Source organism: Tasmannia lanceolata, unplaced genomic scaffold (assembly GCF_043159265.1).
Source record: "Tasmannia lanceolata isolate RefF3 unplaced genomic scaffold, GAP_Taslan_0.1 ptg000002l, whole genome shotgun sequence".
Lineage (NCBI taxonomy): Eukaryota > Viridiplantae > Streptophyta > Magnoliopsida > Canellales > Winteraceae > Tasmannia > Tasmannia lanceolata.
This window is the reverse complement of record NW_027518679.1, coordinates 14,633,414-14,656,206: the sequence shown is the minus strand read 5'-3', so window position 1 is coordinate 14,656,206 and position 22,793 is coordinate 14,633,414. Positions and strand designations below refer to the sequence as shown.

Sequence of the window (22,793 nt, the reverse complement as noted above, 5' to 3'; positions counted from 1 at the left end):
CTGTGCGGGTTCAGGCCAAGGAACGGGATCAGGGCGAGGAGCTCACTCTCGACAGCCACCTAGAAACCCTTCACCTCCCTGTCCTCCTCCTAGAAGCCGGCGCCTAGCTTCGTAAATCGTAGCCGAAGTCTAGTCAGAAGACCAAGTGCAAGAAGATCAGCAATCGGTCGCACCAGTTGTTCAACTCCCAGTAGAGCAATTCAACCAGATGATGCAACAAGTCGCCGATCTAACAAAGCAAGTGAAAATTCTCACTCATCCTCCTCTCGCATGTCCACCGTCTCTGGAGCCACATGCGCAGAGAGAAGGAGTGTTCCATAGGCATGAAGAACCACCCAACCACTCTAGGTCTCGTCTCCGCTCCCCCAACTGATGCTCTAGGCGCAATTGTGAGCGATCTCCCTCGATGAGCAGGAATAAACGTCGGGAACGATCCCCGTCGCCAAGTCATAATCGTCGACGGGACCGGTCGAGATCAGTAAACCGGCGACAAGATCTGAAAAATATCACAGAACAAGCAAGGCACCAGAGTCATAGAAGAAGGTCCAAAAGTCGATCAGATTTTGTTTCTGGTCCTCTACAAGAACGTAAGAGATGCAGAGAAAGAAAAGAAGATAAGAAAGACGAGCATGTAGAGAGGAAGCTTGAAAGTAAAGTACCGATCATAGAATTAAAGAGCTGGCTAGAGAAAGTAAAATTCCCAACCTCAAGGCTTTTAATAGCAAGCCTCCATTTACAGAAGCCATCTTAAGCGCACCAACTCCTCATGACTTTTAAATGCCGCTGATCCCCCGATATGATGGGACAACTGATCCTGTGGACCATTTGGAGACCTTCAGGACCATGATGCTTTTACATTAGGTCTCGGATGGATTCTTGTGCAGAGCATTCCCAGCCACTATGATCGGTGCTGCCAGAGACTGGTACGCGAGCCTAAAACAAAACTCTATCAGCTCATTCAAAGATCTCGCAGACAGCTTGGTTCAACACTTCATGAGTAGTCATCGACCCAAGAAGACGACCGCAGAGGCAGGAGCATAACGAGTCTCTAAAGACTTTGTGTGCCGGTTCAACAGAGAAGCCCTGCAGATAACTAATCTGGATCCGTCGGCAGCTGTGAATGCTCTGCTATCGGGAGCTAAGTTAGACGACTTCAAATGATCAATAGCGCGGAAGGTGCCAACTTCCTGGGCCGATCTGATCACGAAGTCTGAAAAATACATCTTAGTAGAGGACACAGTGGCCACTCTGAATAGTAAACACTGTGGCCAATCTGAAAAGAATGGGCAATCATCAAACCTGAAGCACAGGCGAGAGGATGGACCATCCCGAAAGGATAGGAACCCACTTCGAAGAGAGGAGAACTATACCCCACTCAATACATCCAGGGCCAGAATCTTGGCCACCATAACAAATGAAGACTTCCTTAGGTGGCCAGACAAAATTTCTACTAATAGCAACAAGAGAGACAAGTCCAAGTATTGCAGATATCACAAGGACCATGGGCACGATACCAACGAGTGTCGACACTTGAAAGAGGAAATCGAACTGCTCATTAAGCGTGGGCATTTGAGAAAGTATGCCAAGAATAGAGGTCAGGAAAAGAGAGAACCCTGAATTCCTAGTCTGGCCAGAGGAAAGAATCTGCAAAGATCGCCGTCACGGAGAAGCCGAGCAAAATCTCCAGCCCCGGCAAGTCCTCCAGGAGTAGAGCCATCTTTCGAACCAACCGGGGTCATTACGACCATAGTGGGAGGGCCAGCCGCTGGAGGAACTTCCTTAGCTGCTCGTAGAGCTTGTGCCCACCAAGTCAATTCAATGCACATTCCTGACAAGAAATTGAAAGCGGACAACACAATTTCATTCTCTGATTCTATCTGAATGATGTGATCTTACCGCATAATGACGCCCTCGTCATCACCATGTTGATCGCCAACTTCGAGACGCCAAGGATCCTGGTTGACAATGGAAGCTCTGCTGATATCTTATACTACCATGCCTTCAAACAGCTGGGCATCAAAGACGACCTCCTGAAGCCTTCCACCACGAAACTGTATGGGTTCGCTCGAGAGGTCGTCAGGGTAGTAGGATCTATAGAGCTGCATGTCCTCATGGGGAATGCACCGCCGCAAGCTACTGCCATGGTAGACTTCTTGGTAGTAAACACCCCTTCAGTGTATAATGCAATTCTTGGGAGACCAGGGCAGAACCTGTTGAAAGCAATACCTTCAGCCTATCACCAAAAGATGAAATTCATCACCCCGAGAGGGCTCGGCAAAGTAAAAGGCGATCAGATTCGTTCCAGAGAATGCTATGTCACTGCTCTCAAAGGGAAAAGATTGCCTGAAGCAATGCCCATTGAAATGCTGGACCTACGAGATGAAGCCCAAGCAGTCGTTAGCAAGCCAGTGGAAGAACTTGTTCATATCTCATTGTATGAGGATCAGGCTGAGAAAACTGTGCAAATAGGATCGTCACTAGATGAAGAAGTCAAAAATCAGTTGATCCAATTTCTTAGAAGTCAAAAATCAGTTGATCCAATTTCTTAGAAGCAACGCCGATGTTTTTGCATGGACTCCGGATGATATGCCAGGCATTGACCCAGAGGTGAGTGTACATAAACTCAGCGTGGACCCAACTTGTAAACCAATCAAATAGAAGAAAAGACACTTCGTCCCTGAACGACAAGCAGCTATCAGAGAAGAGGTTGAAAAACTTCTCCGAGCGGACTTTATTCAGGAGATCAAATATCCCGATTAGCTAGCTATTGTGGTGATGGTGAAGAAATCCAACGGAAAGTGGAGAATCTGCATAGATTTCACTAATCTGAATAAGGCTTGTCCAAAAGACAGTTTTTCACTCCCCAGGATTGACCAACTTATTGACTCCACATCAGGCCACGAGCTACTAACATTTATGGATGCTTTTTCAGAATACAACCAGATCAGAATGTACGAAGCGGACATCCCAAAGACATCCTTCATTACTGATCAGGGGTTATATTGCTACCGAGTCATGCCCTTCGGCCTTAAAAATGCTGGGGCCACATATAAGAGGTTAGTCAACAAGCTTTTTCAGAACCAGATCGGCAGAAACATGGAGGTATATGTAGATGATATGCTCGTCAAGAGCAGGAAGAAAGCCGATCACATCTAAGATCTCGAAGAGACATTTCGGGTCTTAAGAGAATATAAAATGAAGTTGAATCCAACCAAATGTGCTTTCGGAGTCACGGCCGGCAAGTTTCTTGGATTTATGGTCAGTCAGAGAGGGATCGAAGCCAACCCAGAAAAAGTTCAAGCTGTTATAGATTTGGCTCCTCCTGCTACTATCCGAGAAATACAAAAGCTGACTGGAATGGTCACAGCATTGGAAAGATTCGTGTCGAAATCAGCAGACAGATGCCTTCTGTTCTTTCAAGCTATTAAGGGAATAAAAGCCGCCCCTTGGACGACCGAATGCCAAACAACATTCAAAGAGCTAAAGCAGTACCTCTCTTCACCTCCATTGCTCACTAAGCCCGAACCTGAAGAGGAGTTGATAGTATAACTGTCCATGAGCCCTATAGCCTTGTCAGCAGTCTTGATTCGAGAAGATCATAGGTAGTAGAAACTGGTATACTACGTCAACAAAGTATTGCATGATGCTGAGACGAGGTATACCCGAATGGAAAAAAACTGGCATATGCACTGGTAATGGTGGCAAGAAAGCTAAGGCCATACTTCCAGGCCCACACTATCAAAGAGCTGACCGACCAACCACTGAGGCAAATCCTACACAAGCCCGACACCTTCGGACGACTAGTCAAATGGGCAGTAGAACTCAGTGAGTTTGACATCAGGTACTTACCTCGACCTGCGATAAAAGCACAGATCCTGGCCGATTTCATAGTGGAATGCACTCAACCCAGTCAATCAGAAGAACAACAGGAAAACGCTCAACAACTCTCGGGTGGGGATAGTACAACTACACCCGAGGGACATGAAAATGGGAACAACAAAGAAAGCACTCAACCCCCTCCAGGAGGGGATAACACAACTACTCCGGGGGGGGGCAGGAGCATGAGGAAAGGACCTTGAATCCTGAAGGACCGATGGATCCAGACAACGGTTGGGAACTCTATGTAGACAACTCCTCCAATAAACAAGGAAGTGGGGCCGGCCTCATTCTGACAGGACCCGACAATTTCATCACTGAGTATGCCATTCGGTTTGGATTCCGCGCGTCGAACAACGAAGCCGAGTACGAGGCGTTGATAATAGGAATCAACCTAGCAGTCCAGGTACACGCATATAGGCTCAAGGCCTTCAGCGATTCAAAGTTGGTTGTCAGCCAGGTGAATGGCGAGTTTGAAGCAAAGGGCTCAAGAATGGCCAAGTATTTGGCTAGCGTCCAACATCTCATGAGAAAGATTCAGAGTTTTGAAATAGAGCGCATCCCCCGGGAAGAAAATGCGAAAGCAGACGCATTATCTCGACTAGCAGCATCAGAGTACCTAGCGTTGGGACGTATATGCATTGAACATATGAAGAAAGCCACCATTGAAACTGAGATCGAGGAGATAATGAAAGTAGAAAGGGAACCATGTTGGATGGATGAAATTATTCAATACATTCTAGATGGGAAGCTCCCAGAAGACAAAAAGGAAGCACGCCGAGTGATTCAAAGGGCATCTCGTTTCAGCTATGATGGCCAAAGCCTATACAAAAGGCCGTACACATGTCCATACCTAAAATGCCTTCACCCCATCGATGCTAAATACTCCTTACAAGAGGTTCACGAAGGAATTTGCGGCGAACACTTAGGGGGGAAGGCGTTGATCCGAAAGGTACTTCTAAGAGGACTTTATTGGCCCACCTTAAGGAAAGACACTCTAGATCTCGTCAAGAAATGTGACAAATGTCAAAAGTTCACCCCACTTCCGATCAACCTATAGCGTCGCTAGCCCCCATCACTAGTCCGATAACATTTGCAATATGGGGCATGGACATCTTGGGGCCCTTCCCTAGGGCACCCGGGGGACGAAATTTTGTAGTGGTAGAGGTGGACTACTGTACCAAATGGGTAGAAGCAGAGCCCATAGTGGAAATCACGGAGAAAAACATTCAGTCTTTCTTCTGGAAGTCAATAGTGTGCCGGTTTGGCATCCCAAGGGTGCTCAGCACGGACAATGGAGCCCAATTCGATAGCAGAAGATTCAGAAAGTTCCGCGCCGATCTACAAATCGAACAGCGGTTCACCTCCGTAGCACATCCTCAAACTAACGGACAAACCGAAGTCACTAACCGTACCCTTCTCCAAGGAATCAAAAAGAAGTTGGATGAAAGGTCAGGCCGATGGGCCGATGAACTTTACCGCGTACTCTGAGCCTATCGAACCACTCCTAGGGGCCCAACAGGGGAGTCCCCGTTCAACCTGACTTTCAGGACTGAGGCTGTTATCCCCGTGGAGATTGGTGTCCCGTCCTCCCGCATGCAACACTTTAACGAAGGACGGAACCATGTAGGCCTGAGGATGAACCTCGATCTCCTTGATGAAGTAAGAGAAGATTCTCAGCTTCGAGTGGCAGCCTACCAGCAAAAAATCGCCCAGTACTACAACTCGAAGCTCCGACCAAGGGATCACAAGGTTGGAGACCTAGTGCTGAGAAAGGCAGCCGTTTCCCAACCTCGAAAAGTCGGCAAACTCTCCCCAACTTGGGAGGGACCATACAAAGTAGCCCAAGTCATCCGACCGGGCAGTTATCGATTGGAAACCCTCGGAGGACACTTACTCCCGCACGCATGGAGCTCTAGGAATCTGAAGAAGTATTATCAATAGCAAAGCTCCTGTTTTCTACGCAGTATTTTGTAAATAAGAACATGATTGAGAAAGGAAATGTAAACATCCATGATATCAATGAAATGAAAGAAGGTTTATGATCATTGCAGACTTCTCAAAGAGAAGGTAAATCTGGAAATTCCATTCCAGGTAACCAGAAAACCAGTCACTTGCTGACCCTCCAAAAAACCAGAGGACAACCTCAGGTTGGGAGAGATAAGGCATGATGACAGGTTAGGCAAATAATAAACCCAAGTTCTTAAACTCAGGTCAAACCGAAACATCTAACTTGGTCGTGCTTTCGAATTCCACAGACGATCTCGGAAGAATGCCAAGACAAAGTCGAGCGGGGTAGAAAAGTCATAAGCCCCAACAAGAAGCGGGAAGCGGGAGGCGGGAGAAATCCAACGGCTGTCAACCCGCAAAAGCCCTCACATTGCAGCGAAGGGCAGAAATCTTAAGCTGATCGACCAGGTCCTGTCAAAGCATTGTCAATCCGATTAGAACTATCCCTGTGATCAAATAAATTTGCTTAAATAACAATCATGTATAAATTGACAAGGCAATGAAATCACAAGACCTGGGCAAGTTGTAAATTCATTAAATACCAATCCATGGAACATCCACCATGCAAAATATAAAAAAATCACTCGAAAATAAAGCGGTCAGAACCTCACCCAATAGTTCATACAAACCATGAATGGCCTACAAAGCCAAAACACAAAATAAATAAACATCAACTGAGAAACATGAAAATTAAAGCCTAAGAGCCAGGGGCCTCCTGGTCATCAGGGATTGCAGTGACATCAACCTGCTCGTCAGGAACCAAGACAGGAGCATGGTCGTGCTCATAATTGGCGTCCCCAACAACTCGATCACCGAACGGATCAGCAAAGGAACTGGCGGACAAACTCTCCCAAGTGATATCCTCAAAATCAAAATTAGCGCTGGTGTATTTCTTCAGGATAAGGCCTTTGCATGCATCAAAAGCCTCGGCATAAGCAGTAGAAATGAGGTCATCACATGCAGCCTGCTTCTCATCCACGGCCTTCTTCTTGTCTGCCAGATGCTTTAAGGCCTGATCATCCAATGCCCTTCGAATCTTCTCGTCCTGGGCGTTCTTCAAGCTATTACACTCCTCAACCAGATTTTTTCTTGCCTCCCTCGATGATTTCAGCTTCGCAAGCAGCAGATCATTGTCTTTATTGGCCTGGCCTAACTCTTTTTGGAGATCTGTTATGGTTTCAGCAAACATGCTTGATTTCCTCTCCATATCAGCCCAGTTGCAGTTCAATTGCAAATATAAGCAACAAGTAAGAAGACAACCAGAGCCACGAAAGCCGTACATGACCAATTAAGGAGAAAATGAGAATAATTACCTAATAAACAGATGCAAAACCTGACCCGAAGGCCGTGTTGGGAACTTCTTGCTCAATGCGCACAGCATCCTTCTCTAATACAACCTTCCTAAGGAGTTCTCGAGCAACATCCGGATTAGCAAATGCAGTATTTGTTCGGAGAACGGACCAGTCGGGGCGAAATACCTTGTCTTTGCTATTTGGCGCAATAGTGGAAGCCAAATGCTTTGCCCCAGTCCCAGCTCCAACACCTGATTCTTTGACATCTTTAGGACGAGTCTCTCTAGAAAGCTACAATAAAGAAGAAAGGGACTTACCGGCTGTAGTAGGCCTAGCCCCCTTTTCTTTCTCCTGAATCGGGCGATCAGAGGACCCTTCTGACTCCTTCTTTTTCTGTGCTCGGCTTGCTTTACCCGCCATCACTCGCTTTATCTCGGCCTTCTTCGCAGCGTCCATCATTAGAAACAGAACAAAGAAGAAAAAGTTACAAGGCAGTCAGAGAATAAGATATGATCAATGAAAGCAAAAGAATAACAGATGCATGAATTCCAATCACAAGCAGGCCTAAGGCATCTACTGGTTGAAGTCGCGGAGCTAACTCCAACTACTAACAAGGTCTCTTCACTATCACAGTCCTTACTATAGACTATTGGCCCATCCTTCTGGAGATGTGCCTCAAGACCCCTAAAGGTCGCCAGATCACCACCCGACAACTCAGGCTTCTCACTCATCGACTTCGTATCTATGGGATTCCACACCAAGGAAACCTCCCATCTCTCACCCGGGTTGGAATCATCTAAGCTCACATAGAATAACCTACTTTTCCACCCATGAATAGAAGAGGGCAAACCATTTATGAACCTGATATCGGATCATTGGCTAAGATAAATCCAGCTGTCTGAACTGTTCCTTATAGGACGACAGCATCGACGGAACACCTTCAAAGAAGGGTCTCTCCCTAGCACCTCCATCACATACATGAAACTGACAACAATTCTATAAGAGTTCGGGGCGACTTGGGATGGTGCTAGGCCATAACAATGCAACACCTCCGTCACAAAGGGATGTATGGGAAATCTAAAACCGGCTTTGAGGGAATCCTCGTAGATGTAAACATCTACATTTTCGTTGAGAGCCCGATCACCCGCTTCTGCCAATCGTAATCTAAATCGTTCTGGAATGCAATATTTGACCCTAATAAAATCTAACTTGGGCTCACCTAGCGTACTGGACACGGCAAGAGCCGCCTTGTGGTGTTTCACTTCAGCATCCATCTGTGCCTCCGCGATGATGTCTACAATCCTATCCAACACGGACAAGCGAGGAGCCCCTCTACATTACTCCTCGGTTCCCCATCGGGATCATGATCCGCTCCCCCATCAAAAAGAGACGCTGACAGAGTCGGAACCGTGCCTAAATCTAAGATGGGATCCTCATCGATAATGTCCACCTCTTCATCACTATCTACGACACAAGGACCAGAGACCCCTCCCAGATAACTCTGATCAGCCATGATCTGGCCGCCACAACCCCTAGAGGTGGATCTAGTCCTCTCAGAAGAACTAGTTCCAGAATCACTATCGGAGGAAGAAGTTTCTCCCAAAGACGAACTAGATCCGGACTCGACGCTAGTACTAGGACTACTACCGCTACCGGACATGAAAGAAAAAGTTGAAAAATGAAGGGACAAACAACGAAGAAGAAATTACCGATCAGAAGAGTGAAAGCTCCAAACTCAACAAAAGACCAACACAACTGATGAGACCAGAGGAGAAAGAGCAAAACAGGGAACAAAGAAAAAGAAGTTAGAAATGAGGATGGAAGAAGAAACCATCTCCTTTTAAAGATGACCAAAGACTGACAACTCCAAATACCGCGACGCCATGTGTCCCGGCACACCAAAACCCATTAATGGCCGGTACAATTTATGAGGAGCCGCACCCAATTTTGAGAAATGCACCCGAAGACATCCTTTGGAGCTAAAAAACCGTAGTTGGGCATTTTTTCGAACACATTGTGGGCTTCTCTAAGCTCCCACACCTCACACGCACAACAATAGACTCGGTCTCAAAGAATGGGATGTAGAGCTAAAAGAGTTGTGCTCGGGCCTGATGTTGTTGAGAGTTGTGCTCGGGCCTGATGTTGTTGAGAGTGAAAAGGACAAGAGTCCGAGAAAGCGGAGGAGGGTAGTTAGCGAAAGTTTGAAGAAAGATGGTGGGGTTGGAAGACATATTGGCCTTCCTAATAATTGCACCAGGTCCAGATCACAGAAAAGGCAAAGTGTTGACATGAAAGATGATACGCCCTTAGAGGAAATTTCAGGTGTGGATTGTGAAGATATAGGTAGGAAAACTCGAGCCATGATTCAAGAAGAAAGTGAGAAATCTTATAAGCTAGAAAAGGCTACAAGGCGAACAAATCGCAATGCACCAAAAGTTGAAATATCTGCTCCCCAAACTTGTGAAATGGTCTGAAGGAATGAACCTCGAAAGAGTTCAAGGAACCGTGCTCATGAAAGTGGAACTGGAGCTGAGGTTACAGAAGAAAAAGAAGAATATCTCAAGTTGGAAAATCCACAAGGAGCCGGTCAAAGCACATTGATATGAAATGTGATCTTTCAGCTACCTTTAGTCTGAAAAGGAAAATGATGAAAAGATTTGAAGGAACGAATCCCGAAAGCGATCAAGGAAGCAGGCTTTGGAACAATTAGCGTCTGTTCCAGAGAATGAAAATGTAAAACCCGTTTTCAAGTTCCATGAAAAACAGACATCAAATTTGGGTTCAGAGGGGTGGAAATCCCCTAAATCTGGATTTACTCGGCCCAAAACCCAAAAATAATTTGACTCAAAATCAAACAAATAAAACCAAATTTTGTTGAATTTACACTGTAACCATATAATACAGTGCTCATATGAAAAAACTGACTCCAAAAATGGGTTCAGGAGGGTTCCAAACCCCTAGAACCAATATTAGCCGGACCCAAAACCTCAAAAAATGCCAGAAATGGCCCAAAAAAGGTCCCTGGGCCGATTTTGGTTGGGTCTGCTGGGCCCAGACAGGTTTTATGGGCCTTATCTGTTAACTGGGCCTTTCAAAAATCGCGGATCCTTGATGGATCCTTAACAGGCCTGCGCGGCCCATCGGCCCATCACTATTCATCATCTTCTCCAACAGCAGTTACAAATTCCAGAAAATCCCAAAAAAACAACAAATTTCAATTTCAATTTCTGGGTTCGTTTGACATCGGATTTAGGCACCGTTTGTTGCATTGGACTCGTCTCTCGACGAACTTCACATCCATACCAGAAAATCACCGGTCGGAGCAACCATTTTCCGGCGGCACGCTGTTTTCCGGCGATGTCAAAAATTCCCAAAAATAAATAAAATTTTTTAATCAGATTTTCTCGCCGTTTTCTCGCTAGAACCGTGGCTCTGATACCACATGTTAGAGACAACAGATCTTGGCGATTAAACATTGAGAAAATCACAGAAACAATATGGATTGAATTTAAATGAGAAAAATCATACCGGAAGCCATGAATTGGGTTTTTCTTTCTCTCTGAGTTTCTCTTCGCTACACAACCGTCGGTGATGGGGACCGGTTTCTTTCTCTTCAAGCGTGGATTCTCAAAGATTCAAAACGAATTTGTTGTGTGCAAATAGGACCCAAGAGTTCCCTTTTATAAGCGTTTGTGGGAAGAGATGTGACTCCTCATCACGCCCATCCCTCTCCCCAAACGTCTCTTTACGTTCATACCTTTTCACATAAAGTCTTTTCATTAATGACTTTTCACAAAACCAATTAACTAACCAAATGATCTTGACCATCGATCTTGCAAAAGCCACATCCACCGTTAGGATTATTTCCTAACAGAAGTTGCAGAGATGAAAGTATGTGATGAATCTGATAAAGATGAGCTTGGTTTTGCGGATTCTGAAGTCACCAAGGAAAAAGAAATTTTAGAGTACATGGAAGGAAAGCGTTGTGAATTTAAAGACAAAGTGCCTAGTTGTGAATCTAATGACAAAGCGATACAAGAGAAAGAAACAACAGATACCAGAATAAATATTGAATGTGAGGAATGTGAAGAAGCTCCCCTCATGGAACTTGAAGAAAACTTGGAACTATGAGGAAACGATGAAATGAGCGTGGTTCCTTCAGAATTTGGGTTGAAAATATGTGGGTTGAATGGGTGCCTTTGTTAAAAAAAGTCAAAAAAAGTGATGTGTAATTCTATTAGAATTTGGGGAGAAATTCAAATAATTCTCCCCTTTTCTCTTCTATATATAGTACTAGTAAAAAACCCGTGCGATGCACGGGCCGAGAAAGAATTGTGCGGACCACTTGATAGGTTGATCCAAACCGTCCATGTGATGGAACACAACATAAATAGGTTGTGCCCCAAAAATCATTTCCACAGGCCGATCCTAGCCCTCCAATCGATAGATGTTTCCATAATTCCTCTTATCTTCAATCGGATGGTCAAGATCGCCCTGTAGTTTTTTAATTAAAAAACCATAAAGGAGGGGGGTAATATCGAAATTATACAGCTTTAATGGGTGCCTTTGTTAAAAGCATAAAGGAGGGGGTAGGATTGAAATTATATGATTCAATGGGTGCCTTTGTTAAAAGCATAAAGGGGGGCGCGGGGGGGTGGAGGGGTAGGATTGAAATTATATGAGTTGAATGGGGGCATTTTTTCAAAAAAGTCAAAAAATGTGACGTGTAATTCTCATGTGATTTTCAAAAAAATCGAAAAAACTCTCCTCTTGCAATGCACGGGCCGACAAAGAACTGTACGGACCACGTCATAGGTTGATCCAAACCGTCCATGTGATGGAACACAACATAAATAGGTTGTGCCCCAAAAATCATTTCCATAGGCTGATCCTAGCCCTCCAATCTATAGATGTTTCCATAATTCCTCTTAAATCGGATGGTTAAGATCACCCTATAGATTTTTTATTAAAAAACCATAAAGGAGGGGGGGTAAGATCGAAATTATACGGCTTTAATTGGTGCCTTTGTTAAAAGCATAAAGGAGGGGGTAGGATTGAAATTATATGAAAGGCTACAATTTAGCAATTGTTATCCAACAAGAAGTTTGAGTGCAACTCAAAGTCCTTGAGCAATTGGAGCTCTTTTTCCCAGCTCTCCAACTGATTTAGGAGTGTTGTGGGCCCCAAAAACCTTATCAAAATGTGTAGTCCTATCCCAATCCCAATTCCGTTCAAATTCCGCAACTTTTGCAAAACAGATTTGTGAATAACTATCCTCATTTGGATTACACATTAGTATGATAATCATTAATCAAATTAATAATACATAATAATGTATAATAATTAAATAATTAATTAATAATTTAATCAATTAATAACTCACATCTAATGGGAGTTATTTCACTTCCAATTTGTCTTCGAAAAATTCTCTTAGTGTCTTTTGTTACTTTCCTAACAAAGACATGTATATATATATATATATATATATATAATATCCACATTAATCTAACGGATCATATATGTCCGTGCAATTACATAAAATGCGGAACCCTGATCCATTTAGATGTTACCGGGCCATTCGAGTTGTGAGTCGGATAATCACAGAGATCCGACGGTCAATCCTACAGAACCCTATGGTAGGCCCCACTGCGATCTCGCTCTGTAGTTAAACTACACTCGCATTAGGTCAGTGGCCTCCATCGAGACGTAACCCTGAATATGACCTTCAAATCATCTTACCCCTAATCACATCATGTATGTGCAAGTCCTTTTTTCGTAACCATATCTACTAAGTTGACTCATACGGGAGGTGAACACCATTTACCTCCTTGGCCCACTCTTGGTATACCATTTTGGTCAAGAGGTGTTTGGCCTCCAAATGCATTTGTAAAATTCTTTGAAAACAATTCAATGTTTCATAAAACTTTCCAATAAACGTTTTATCAAATCCACCTGGCCAGGCTATCTAATAGGCCTACCGTTCTAACAAAATTGTAGATGTTAATTCCTAAATTTTAGGGCAAAGAATCCCTTGTTGAATATCAATGTTGGTCTCGAGGGTTTGCTCTAGAATATAGCTCTATCCGAATGTAACTCTAAAAATAGAATCACTATAAGATAGACTAAGACCCTAGAATGGACCAGCAGACTAATAAGATCCCTCAGGTCTAAGGACTTGTGAAGGGTCCTGTCTGGAAGAACAACTTTATACTTTCTTGTCCACAAGTTGTTCTTTATTTGATTCGGTTCGGTTACGCGATCCAATCGTCACACTTACTCTTCTTGCTTAGGGTCCACTACACAGATGACCGAGATAAGTCACCTCACGTCATGTGCATGTAGGCAAGATTGGTGCTACTTGTATACAGAAAGAGATGTCCAGTCTCTTTCCCAACTAGGAACTACTAAAGCTTGCATAGAACCGAGATGCCATATCTCCTTGCTCCTTTGGATCTTTGAATCCTTTGAGCATTGCATTTCTGCTATGCTACCTAAGGACGAACATGTGTCAATAAAATAAGCACATCACACACATTCATAAATTGAAATACCCATTCAAGTCATGAAATAATTTTTTTTTGAAGATCCTCAGAAGATTGATGATGATTCAACAATTCTGTCAACGTCATTGATAGTTTGTTCATATGGTAATTCATGACAAAGTCATTGAATGATGGTGGTAGGAATGTTAACACCATGTCGACTTGCGACTCACCATCTAACATGGCCCCTAAAACTTCGAGCTCATTTAGATAGCCCATCAACTTCAACATGTGATCTCTAACTGGAGTTGCTTCCACCATTTTAGTGGAAACCAGGCCCTTAATCGCTATTTCTCTGTTACTGCAATTTTGTTGTCCAAACATCTCTCTAAGGTTGTGCATAATATCCATGGATGAAGCCATTCCAATTTGCTATTATTGCAACACGTTCGACATCGACCCAATGATATAGCATTTAGTCATTTGGTCATCTTCATGCCATTTTGTGGCTCTGTCCCTGATATCATGGGGAGCATCGGGACCAGGCAACTCAGGTACCTCAGTAGTCAAGACCCAATAAACTTTCACTGCTGTGTGCACTAGGGTTAAGTCCCTCTTCCAGTCCACGTAATTTGGACCAGTAAGCTTTGTTGTCCTCAAGAATCCTAGCTAATGGATTGAAGGATGCCATATCTAATGGAAAGGAAAGGAGGCATAAAACAAGCAAGACTAACCATTTTAGATTTATCATGACATGTAACTATTAGATCTGAATTTTTGATTTGTAATGGTACTGCCCATTGTTTGTCACATTTATATGCCCCTCAAACACATAAATCAAGAGACATAACATGATTTCTCCAATGGGCATTGGATGCTCATTAACAACAACTTTGTTCAGTACGAGTGGATTCATCTAATCCATCATAATATTAATATGATATCCGATTTGATTTTCGCCTCCAAGCATCGCAATGTATCTATCCTTTGGGCATCAACACTCTTTGCTTGGGTAAGTTAACACCCATTGCCTCGGAACCATTTCACAAAACATACTAGCTTCTACTTTGGCATATGACTAATGCATTTTGCAAATATCCCTTATCCTTATAGGAATCTATTAGTTACTCTAGATAGAAAATTAAGATCGGCTTCTGCTTTCGCATATGATCGTCTTGTTCTCTAAACTAGCCAACCAATAGATGGCTAGGGAAGGCCATGGAGATTAATCATTTCGATTTAAATCCCCATTTATAACTTAATATTTTATAAAGAGGGTTTCTTTTAAGTGAAAAAAACTTATTCCTATGTGTGCATCTAAAACAAACCATCCAATGGAAATAGATACATAAGGAAAGGAAAATACAATCATCCATCACAAATCCAAACCACATAAAAGTAAACCAATCACATCCATAAGATTAATTTTGGCATCTTGGATTTAGAGGGATTCTCCCACTAACCTTTTTATAATTATCTAACAATTTTAGAGTTAGTTAATCCCCATAATTCCATATTACCAAAATTAAGGGTGAAATTTGGGCAACTATTAGCTATTCGCAATAGGAAAAATCCGCCGACCTCAAGGCGATTTTTCAAAGGTATTGGTATTGATATACTTCATCATATGAAGTATCTTAGATTAGTAGGAATCAAGAAGAATGCGTCCGACCTCCATTGAATTAATAGAGTCGAGGTCCGCCGTCATCTATAGCCTTCTTGAAGCATCGCCATGTTCAAGTTCTTGTTGATCACCTAAAGAGCAACTTTCTTTCTTTATTACTTCTGATGTAAAAAGAAAATAAACTACTCTAGTGTCCTACACTAGCCTAAATAATATGTACATAAAAAAAAATTCCCCATGGGAAACTAGTTGTCCGCACAACTGCCCAGAGGGAGTACCTAAACCAATAAATCATTAATTATTACATTGCGGACTTTTAATTACTACATTCTAACAATATCAAACCATAAAAATAAGTAACAAACATCCACGAATATTATCCATATGCATCTCATGCATGGAGAGAGGTCGAATAATCCTTTTTACCCAATTTTCACCAATACAGATCAACTCATGCTGAAATTAAATTAAATAATTTTTAATTCAGCCATAAAAACTACTAACATCTAAAGAAACTTAATATAATCATTCCTTATGATGTCAGAAGTCGCCACAAAAAGTTTTGCGCAAAAACGAAATCGTTTGAGTGAGAAAAGCTCAAAATAGTGGTTTTCGGGAACCCTTTCAAAATAGCATAATTTTTGAATATTTAAAGTGGGAGAAAAATATTCGGACTACTGTTTGATTTATTAAATAGCTGCAAGTGCACGGATAGCGTGTAGTCACGAGTCGAACTATTGGAAGAGAAATCTTGTTTGTGAATCCTATTCTTGTATAACTTAGAATATAAACTATGATATATATTGTCTGGCATTTACTCAGGATTTTCGTGGACGTACCTCGGAGCCAACAATATCTATAAATTTGTATTCTAAACAATCTAAGAATCTAACACAAATAAGATTGTGATTTGGAAATCTTAATTTAGGCAAAGTGTACCAAAATTCTAATGATCTCTATTAACTACTTATCTAATCTAATTAGAAAACCAAATTCTAAGGGCTTAAGTAAATTGAAAAATTGTAAAAGTAATTTGGAATAGTGTAAAAACCTTAATTCTATGGGTGCAAGTTTGGCCTTGTGAGCCCTGACCCGCCCTGAGCCCGAACAGGGCCAGGGTTGGAAAATCTGACCCTGAGGGCGGGTTTGGGTACATTTTTTTGGCCCTAACTCAGGGTCGGTCGGGTTCAGGATTGATACCCCGGGCCAACCCGACCCCCTTTACACTTTACCCCGGCCCGCCCTGACCGACCCGACCCTGTTTACACTTTACCCGCTGCTGCCACCCTTGAGCCTTTCTATTTTTCATTTCTCCATCTATTGGGTTTTGGTTATGTATTTATCACCAAAAATCATATATCAATTAGAATAATAGATTGTGTGGAAGTATTTTGATTTTTGACAATAAAACAGACCGAAAACATGTAAAATTGCCAGGCTCGGTCCGACCCAAGCAAGGCCAGCCCGGCCCGGCCCGGCCCTGCCCAATCAGGGCAAATCAGGGCTGGCAAGGGTTGGGCTGAACCCTATAGGGCGGGCATTAGGTTGAGGATTTTCGGCCCTGACTCAGGGTCAGGGCAGGTCACGGCTAAGATAATAGCAGCTAGGGTTGGGCTAGGGTTTTACAAAACCCGACCCAACCCGCCCCTGGTGCAGCCCTACTTAATTCAATATAAAAGAGTACTTAGGGTTAGAATCTACCATGATTTTAGATTGGATAATTAATTAAACCAATTTTTGCATTGGATAGTGTATTTGATAAATCCGATCAATGGGGAATAAGATCTATGGTTGTTATTACCCATGAGCGATTGATCAAACATGCTACCCAATTTTATAAGTTATATAAGAAATTATATTTGATAATCGGCAATTACTCATACGAAAGGGGAAAGCCAATGGCATGAGTGATGTTATCTTAGACCATTGATTTTAATTGATCATCTTTCTCCTTTCCTATGGCTTCATCTAAACCCCAAGTAGATGGGTTTAGTTACTCATGGCAAAGGCGAAAGAAACAAAAGTAAAGAAGATAGAGAAGAGAATTGGAATTGCCATTAAATAACTCAAAAAGAGAAGAAACAAATACACCACTTCTTTAATTGAAATTGAAATCAAAATACAATGAATTGGGAACTTGGACTATAAAAAATAAAGTAAGGAAAACTTATCCTTTTCTCCTCCTTGCAATAGTTGAATCCTCGTTTTCCTTCCGTTGAACCTTGTTGTCGCCTTGAATTGCCTTGGATGATGTCCTCGACGGTTAGATCGAATGAGAGAATTGAGAATTGAGAGTAGATTGATGGGCCGAAAATTCAAGAGAGAAACAAAAGGGGACGAAATTTTTGTGGGAGACAAAGAAAGAAAAAGAACAAAAACTTTTGGGGAAAATGAAAAGTTCAAGAGAGATACAAAAACGAGTAAGGGAGGATAGAATACATAGAAGGAGACCTTTTGCCGCCACTTTATCCCTTTATTTAACTTTTCTTTGCCCTTTGATATTCACACCCCTTCACAAATCGGTTTAGAAAGCATCCCCTACTTCACAAAATCGGTTTTGGCATCTCTTGTACTGTCTTGATTTAAAACTTTATTTTCTAAAAATTGATATGTCCACCCCTCTCCCAAAACAGCAACTTGCCTTAATTGTATAATTTCAGCAACTTCTTTTTGGCGTTTTTGACGTGGGAATGGCTACAAATTAAAAAGCATCACAAGATACCAATAGTGGTGGTGGTAGTTTCCAATTAAGCACATGCGTGTCCAATATTGCCCAACGATCCAAAAGATGGTCGGTTCTTGCTTTCCTGAATAAAGTTTATGCACATTCTTAAGATAAAACAAAACCCAAGTGGGTCCCAGCAGTTGAACATCCCAAAAAAAATGAAGGGTTTGCAATCCTCTTTCTTGCGCACGAGATCTCCATTCCGGCATCAGACCTGGGTCCACTGAGTTGCCCTGTGATGGCCAATTAGATCAACGGTTGGGATCCAAACACATATGCCACATTTACAATGGATCATGGTTGTTTCGTTCATCCAATGAAGCCCTTAGGAGATATCTATTTAAGTTTGATTTTGCCAGAAAATGTCACATTTGCATAGGCGGCTTCAAACAACCAATATTAAATTATATGATGGCCCATTTATTTGGATAATCTAAGCCATTCATTTATTAATCCCAACTGTATGTAGTCTCCACACAACTGTACTATTGGGCGGCACCATGTAAAAATCCAAACGTATAAAAACAAAAGGGACATGGGTGTATCTATTAGATGGGGTAAATATGGACCCTTGTCTATTATTTTGGAGTCTTTATATGGTGCATAGTGGGGCCTACCTGAATGAATAATTTAAATAAATGGAACACAGATTGATGGCGCCCTCCAAACCATTTCTATAGGATAATCCAAACGGTCCAAATTGTTGGCCCTTCACACAAAAGTGGGTTGCTATCCCACTGCCGCTTCTATAAGATGGTCCAAATTGTCCATTATATGGACCCCACTAAACAGAGAGAAGATACTAAATAGAGAGAAGATCCGAGTCGTTGGTTTGATGGGAAACAACGTAAATTGGTTGCACCCCATGACCCCACTGTCACTAGATGATCTAAACCGTCAATCTAACATTAACCCCATTTGCATCCCTTCGCCTAGCATTTAAAACCCACAACCAATAGCACTTCAAGCTCACAAACAAAGCCATATGGCCTAACACATTCAACTGCGGTTTCCCTGCAAATCGTATTTTGGCCAAATATTTTTATACCATACTTGCATTCGGCCCATGGTTGTTCTCACACTTTAATTTTATATTTTCTTTGAAATTTCATTTCTATAGCTCCATTTTCCACTAAAAATCAATTAGAACCCTAAAACACCAAAAACACACAAAATACCTTAGTTGCACCGCCTTAAATGAGAAAAATACATGCTTTTAACTCATACCATTCACACATAAATGTGCTCATTAAATTCCTCCATACTTAAGCTTTACTTGTCCTCAGCAAACAAAAAGAAAATAAAACAAAAACACCAACTAAAACAAAAATAACAAAATCCTAACTCATTTTCGTAGGAATCACAATTGCACTTAGCACGCGCAACAAGCCTTTAAACCCCTATGTTACCCCTATGTTATTGTCATCCCCTTAAAATGTTGGTTCACACATTGGCTTGTGGTGGCACCTTGCACCCTTGCCAATGTGCACTTGAAAAATTAAGGTGGGAAGAAGGCCATGGGACCAAGGCTTTGGCATGGCATAAGGGGCATAGGCATGGGCTATGCTCATCTTGCACTAGACTGGTTTTGGGCACTGGTTAGGCACTGGACTGGTCGGGCATTGAACTGGTTAGGCACTGGACTGGTGTTGGGCACTGGTTAGGCACTGGACTGGTCGGCATTGAACTGGTTAGGCACTGGACTGCTTGTGGGCACTAGTTAGGCACTGGACTGGTTGTGGGCACTGGACTGGTTGTGGGCACTGGCTAGTTGGGCACCATTCGTAAGCACCAGATTTGGTGTGCACTCATTGGTGGGTGCATGCAAAACCAAGGCACTAGTGGGCACCGGGCATTTGGCAACACATTGGCTTGGTTGCAAATGGCGGGAACGGTTAAGACAAACCTGGGCGCTCTTGGGCGCCACTTGGGCAACACTTAGGTGTTTTAGAAAAAGAGTGGGAACTGTTATATTCAAATGAAGGCTGTTGTTTGTGGCTATTATGCTCACATTGTGGGTAGTTGTTTGTGCCACATGGTGGCTTTGTATTAGTTTGTAACTAAGCACATGGATTGTGCAAAGTTTGAATGTAATATAGGCACTCATAGGCAAAAATGCCTAAGGCATAGGCAATCTTAGGCAACTGTTGGAGTTTCTTTGTAATTGTACTATAGCAATGGTGAAATCCGTGGAGTAGGCAGAGATTTGGCCAAACCACGTTAAAAAGTCTCTTGTGTTGTGATTGTGTGTGTATTCTTGTTGATTTGTGTTACTTTGTGTGTGAGATTTTGTGTGGCTGACTAGCGTAGTGCTAGGCAATCACGGACAACCCCTTTTATCAAACAAAATTTGATTTTGGTGAGTTGCCCCGTGACAGTTACCCTAGTGGACGAGTTGTGTCTCCTGAGTGTTTGCAGTGAATATACACACAAAATTTTAAAAACAACTTTTCTTTTCAAATCCCACTATAGAGTAAAGCCAAAAATTTCTAATCCTGTTGCTTTGATAAATTGCTCAAAATAGAAGAACAAGAATATCCCCATACTTGAACCTTACATCCTATCCAACGAAAGATTAGAAAAATATTTTAATGAAGGAATCTTCTTTTGGATTTTTTCTACTTTTCTTCCTAACTTGCCTCTAATGTATAATCATACCATAAAAGAAATTTGATTGGAAAACTTCGTAGAAAGATTGCAATCTTATATGGTCCACTATCCTTTCCACTTTTCCATTACTTTCTATAAATAGACTCACTGCTTTTTGTAATCTTCTACTGCTCTTGGCGTGAATGACATGCAGGGCAAGCACCAGACACCCATGTTACTAAGCAGTGTCCGACTAATCTTTGATTTGCATATGTCATAGACATTGATGCATATGAGTCCAAGTTCTCTTTTGATTATGTGCAATGTTTTGATTTATTAAGCTTTCTAATTGACTCATGTATCAAGCTTTCAGTCAGTTGCTCTCAAGCCAGTTGGCTTAAAGTAACTAGGCATTAGAACCCCTTCAGACCTACTTACTCGAATAAAAAATGCTACAAATCAAAACTATAATCACAAAGTAAACTTTCTAAAAAAAATTTCTTCTTTTTTTTTTCCTTGTCACACCATATAAGAAGCAACTTTCTATTTCAATTTCTTACTCAAATTCTTTTAAAAGAACTATTCCAAAAGAAAACAAATCTAAGAAAGGAAATTATTCTTTCTTTCTAATTTTTAGGATTCCAAAATTAAATTATTCACTTTCTTTCTTAAAATAGGAAAACAAACTTCTTTCTAAAAATACCCAAGTTCTTTCTAATTTGAGAAAAATTACTAAAAACAAAAAGAAAAGAAACTTTCTAACTTTAAACCATAGAAAAGAATAGAAAAGGAAAGTTTCTAAAAGCTACCCCCCATACTTGATTTATGCATTGTCCTCAAGGCATTAAAAATAGAAACAAAAATAAGAGGACCAAAAAGGAAAGGGAGGGTACATGTACTGTATTTGTTTTAGGTAGGATTCGAATAGGAAGGTTTATGGAGATCCATGACCTCTTCCATATTCGGCTTTGACAACTCAATAAACGGCTTTAATATTTGACCATTAACTTTAAAAATCTCACCATTGCTTGGATTTAGAACTTCGACCGCACCATGGGAGAAAACTTTATGCACAATGTATGGTCCATCTCATTGAGACCGCAACTTACCCGGAAAAAGATGCAAGCGTGAATTGTAGTGCAAGACTTTGTCACCTTCATTGAAGCTTTTCCGCACTATGTATTTATCATGAAAGGCTTTGGTCTTCTCTTTATAGATCTTTGCATTCTCGTACGCTTCATTGCGCAACTCCTCCAATTCGAAAAGTTGTAATCTCCTTTGAACACCTGCAGAAGATAAATTAAAGTTTAGTTTCTTTATGGCCCAAAAAGCTTTATGCTCTATTTCTACAGGGAGATGATAAGCATTGCCATATAGAAGACGGTATAGAGACTGACCAAGGTCCGTTTTATATGCCGTCCTATAAGCCCACAAGGCATCCACTAATCTAATGGACCAATCCTTGTGGTTAGGATTAACTGTCTTCTCTAAAATTTGCTTAATTTGTCGATTTGAAACTTCTACTTGACCACTTGTTTGTGGATGATAAGGGGTAGCCAACTTATGAGTAATCCTGTATTTTCTCATAAGTGACTCAAAAGATCTATTGCAAAAGTGGGTACCCCTATCACTAATTATAGCTCCTGGTGTACCAAAACGAGAGAGGATATTTTCTTTTAAAAATTTCACCACCACCTTGTGGTCATTGGATTTGCAAGCCACAGCTTCAATCCACTTTGAAACATAATCTACTGCAAGTAATATATACAACTTCCCAAAAGAGTTGGGAAATGGGCCCATAAAATCGATACCCCACACATCAAAAACCTCGACAACTAGAATGAGATTGAGGGGCATCATATTTCTTTTAGTAACTTTTTCTAAAGACTGACATGATTTACATGACTTACAAAAGTCAAATGAGTCTGTAAAGAGATTATGCCAATAAAATCCGCACTCCAAAACCTTATGTGCTGTTTTCTTCGGACCGAAGTGGCTACCACATGCCTGATCCTGGCAAAAAGATAAAATGGAATGTTGCTCATGATCAGGGACACACCTACGAATAATTTGATCGGAACAAGTTCTAAATAAGTAGGGGTCTTCCCAATAAAAATACTTTACCTGAGAGTGGAACTAGTATTTGTCCTGGGTGGACCAATGAGACGATGTCTCACCCGTAACTAAGTAGTTCA

The 22,793-nt window shown here is 41.8% G+C and overlaps 3 protein-coding genes and 1 long non-coding RNA gene across 4 annotated transcripts; 3 read left to right on the top strand and 1 right to left on the bottom strand.

Annotated features, from left to right (window-relative positions):
* Window positions 1–1,922: 1,922 nt before the first annotated feature.
* On the top strand, window positions 1,923–2,549 carry LOC143888492 (uncharacterized). Its single transcript, XM_077392956.1, has one exon. The coding sequence runs from the start codon at window positions 1,923–1,925 to the stop codon at window positions 2,547–2,549; it is 627 nt and encodes a 208-aa protein (XP_077249071.1).
* Window positions 2,550–3,195: 646 nt separating this feature from the next.
* On the top strand, window positions 3,196–3,549 carry LOC143888485 (putative mitochondrial protein AtMg00860). Its single transcript, XM_077392951.1, has one exon. The coding sequence runs from the start codon at window positions 3,196–3,198 to the stop codon at window positions 3,547–3,549; it is 354 nt and encodes a 117-aa protein (XP_077249066.1).
* A 544-nt stretch (window positions 3,550–4,093) lies between these two features.
* On the top strand, window positions 4,094–4,936 carry LOC143888479 (uncharacterized). The gene has a single exon (XM_077392946.1). The coding sequence runs from the start codon at window positions 4,094–4,096 to the stop codon at window positions 4,934–4,936; it is 843 nt and encodes a 280-aa protein (XP_077249061.1).
* A 983-nt stretch (window positions 4,937–5,919) lies between these two features.
* LOC143878815 (uncharacterized) lies at window positions 5,920–9,289 on the bottom strand. Its single transcript, XR_013251092.1, has 3 exons — window positions 7,496–9,289; window positions 7,200–7,429; window positions 5,920–6,297 (listed from the first exon to the last, which is right to left on the bottom strand). It is a non-coding gene; the product is annotated as an uncharacterized LOC143878815 (long non-coding RNA).
* Window positions 9,290–22,793: the final 13,504 nt, after the last annotated feature.

Coding starts and splice junctions, on each gene's coding strand:
- LOC143888492 (XM_077392956.1), top strand. CDS start 1,923: ATGTTGATCGCCAACTTCGAGACGCCAAGGATCCTGGTTGACAATGGA.
- LOC143888485 (XM_077392951.1), top strand. CDS start 3,196: ATGAAGTTGAATCCAACCAAATGTGCTTTCGGAGTCACGGCCGGCAAG.
- LOC143888479 (XM_077392946.1), top strand. CDS start 4,094: ATGGATCCAGACAACGGTTGGGAACTCTATGTAGACAACTCCTCCAAT.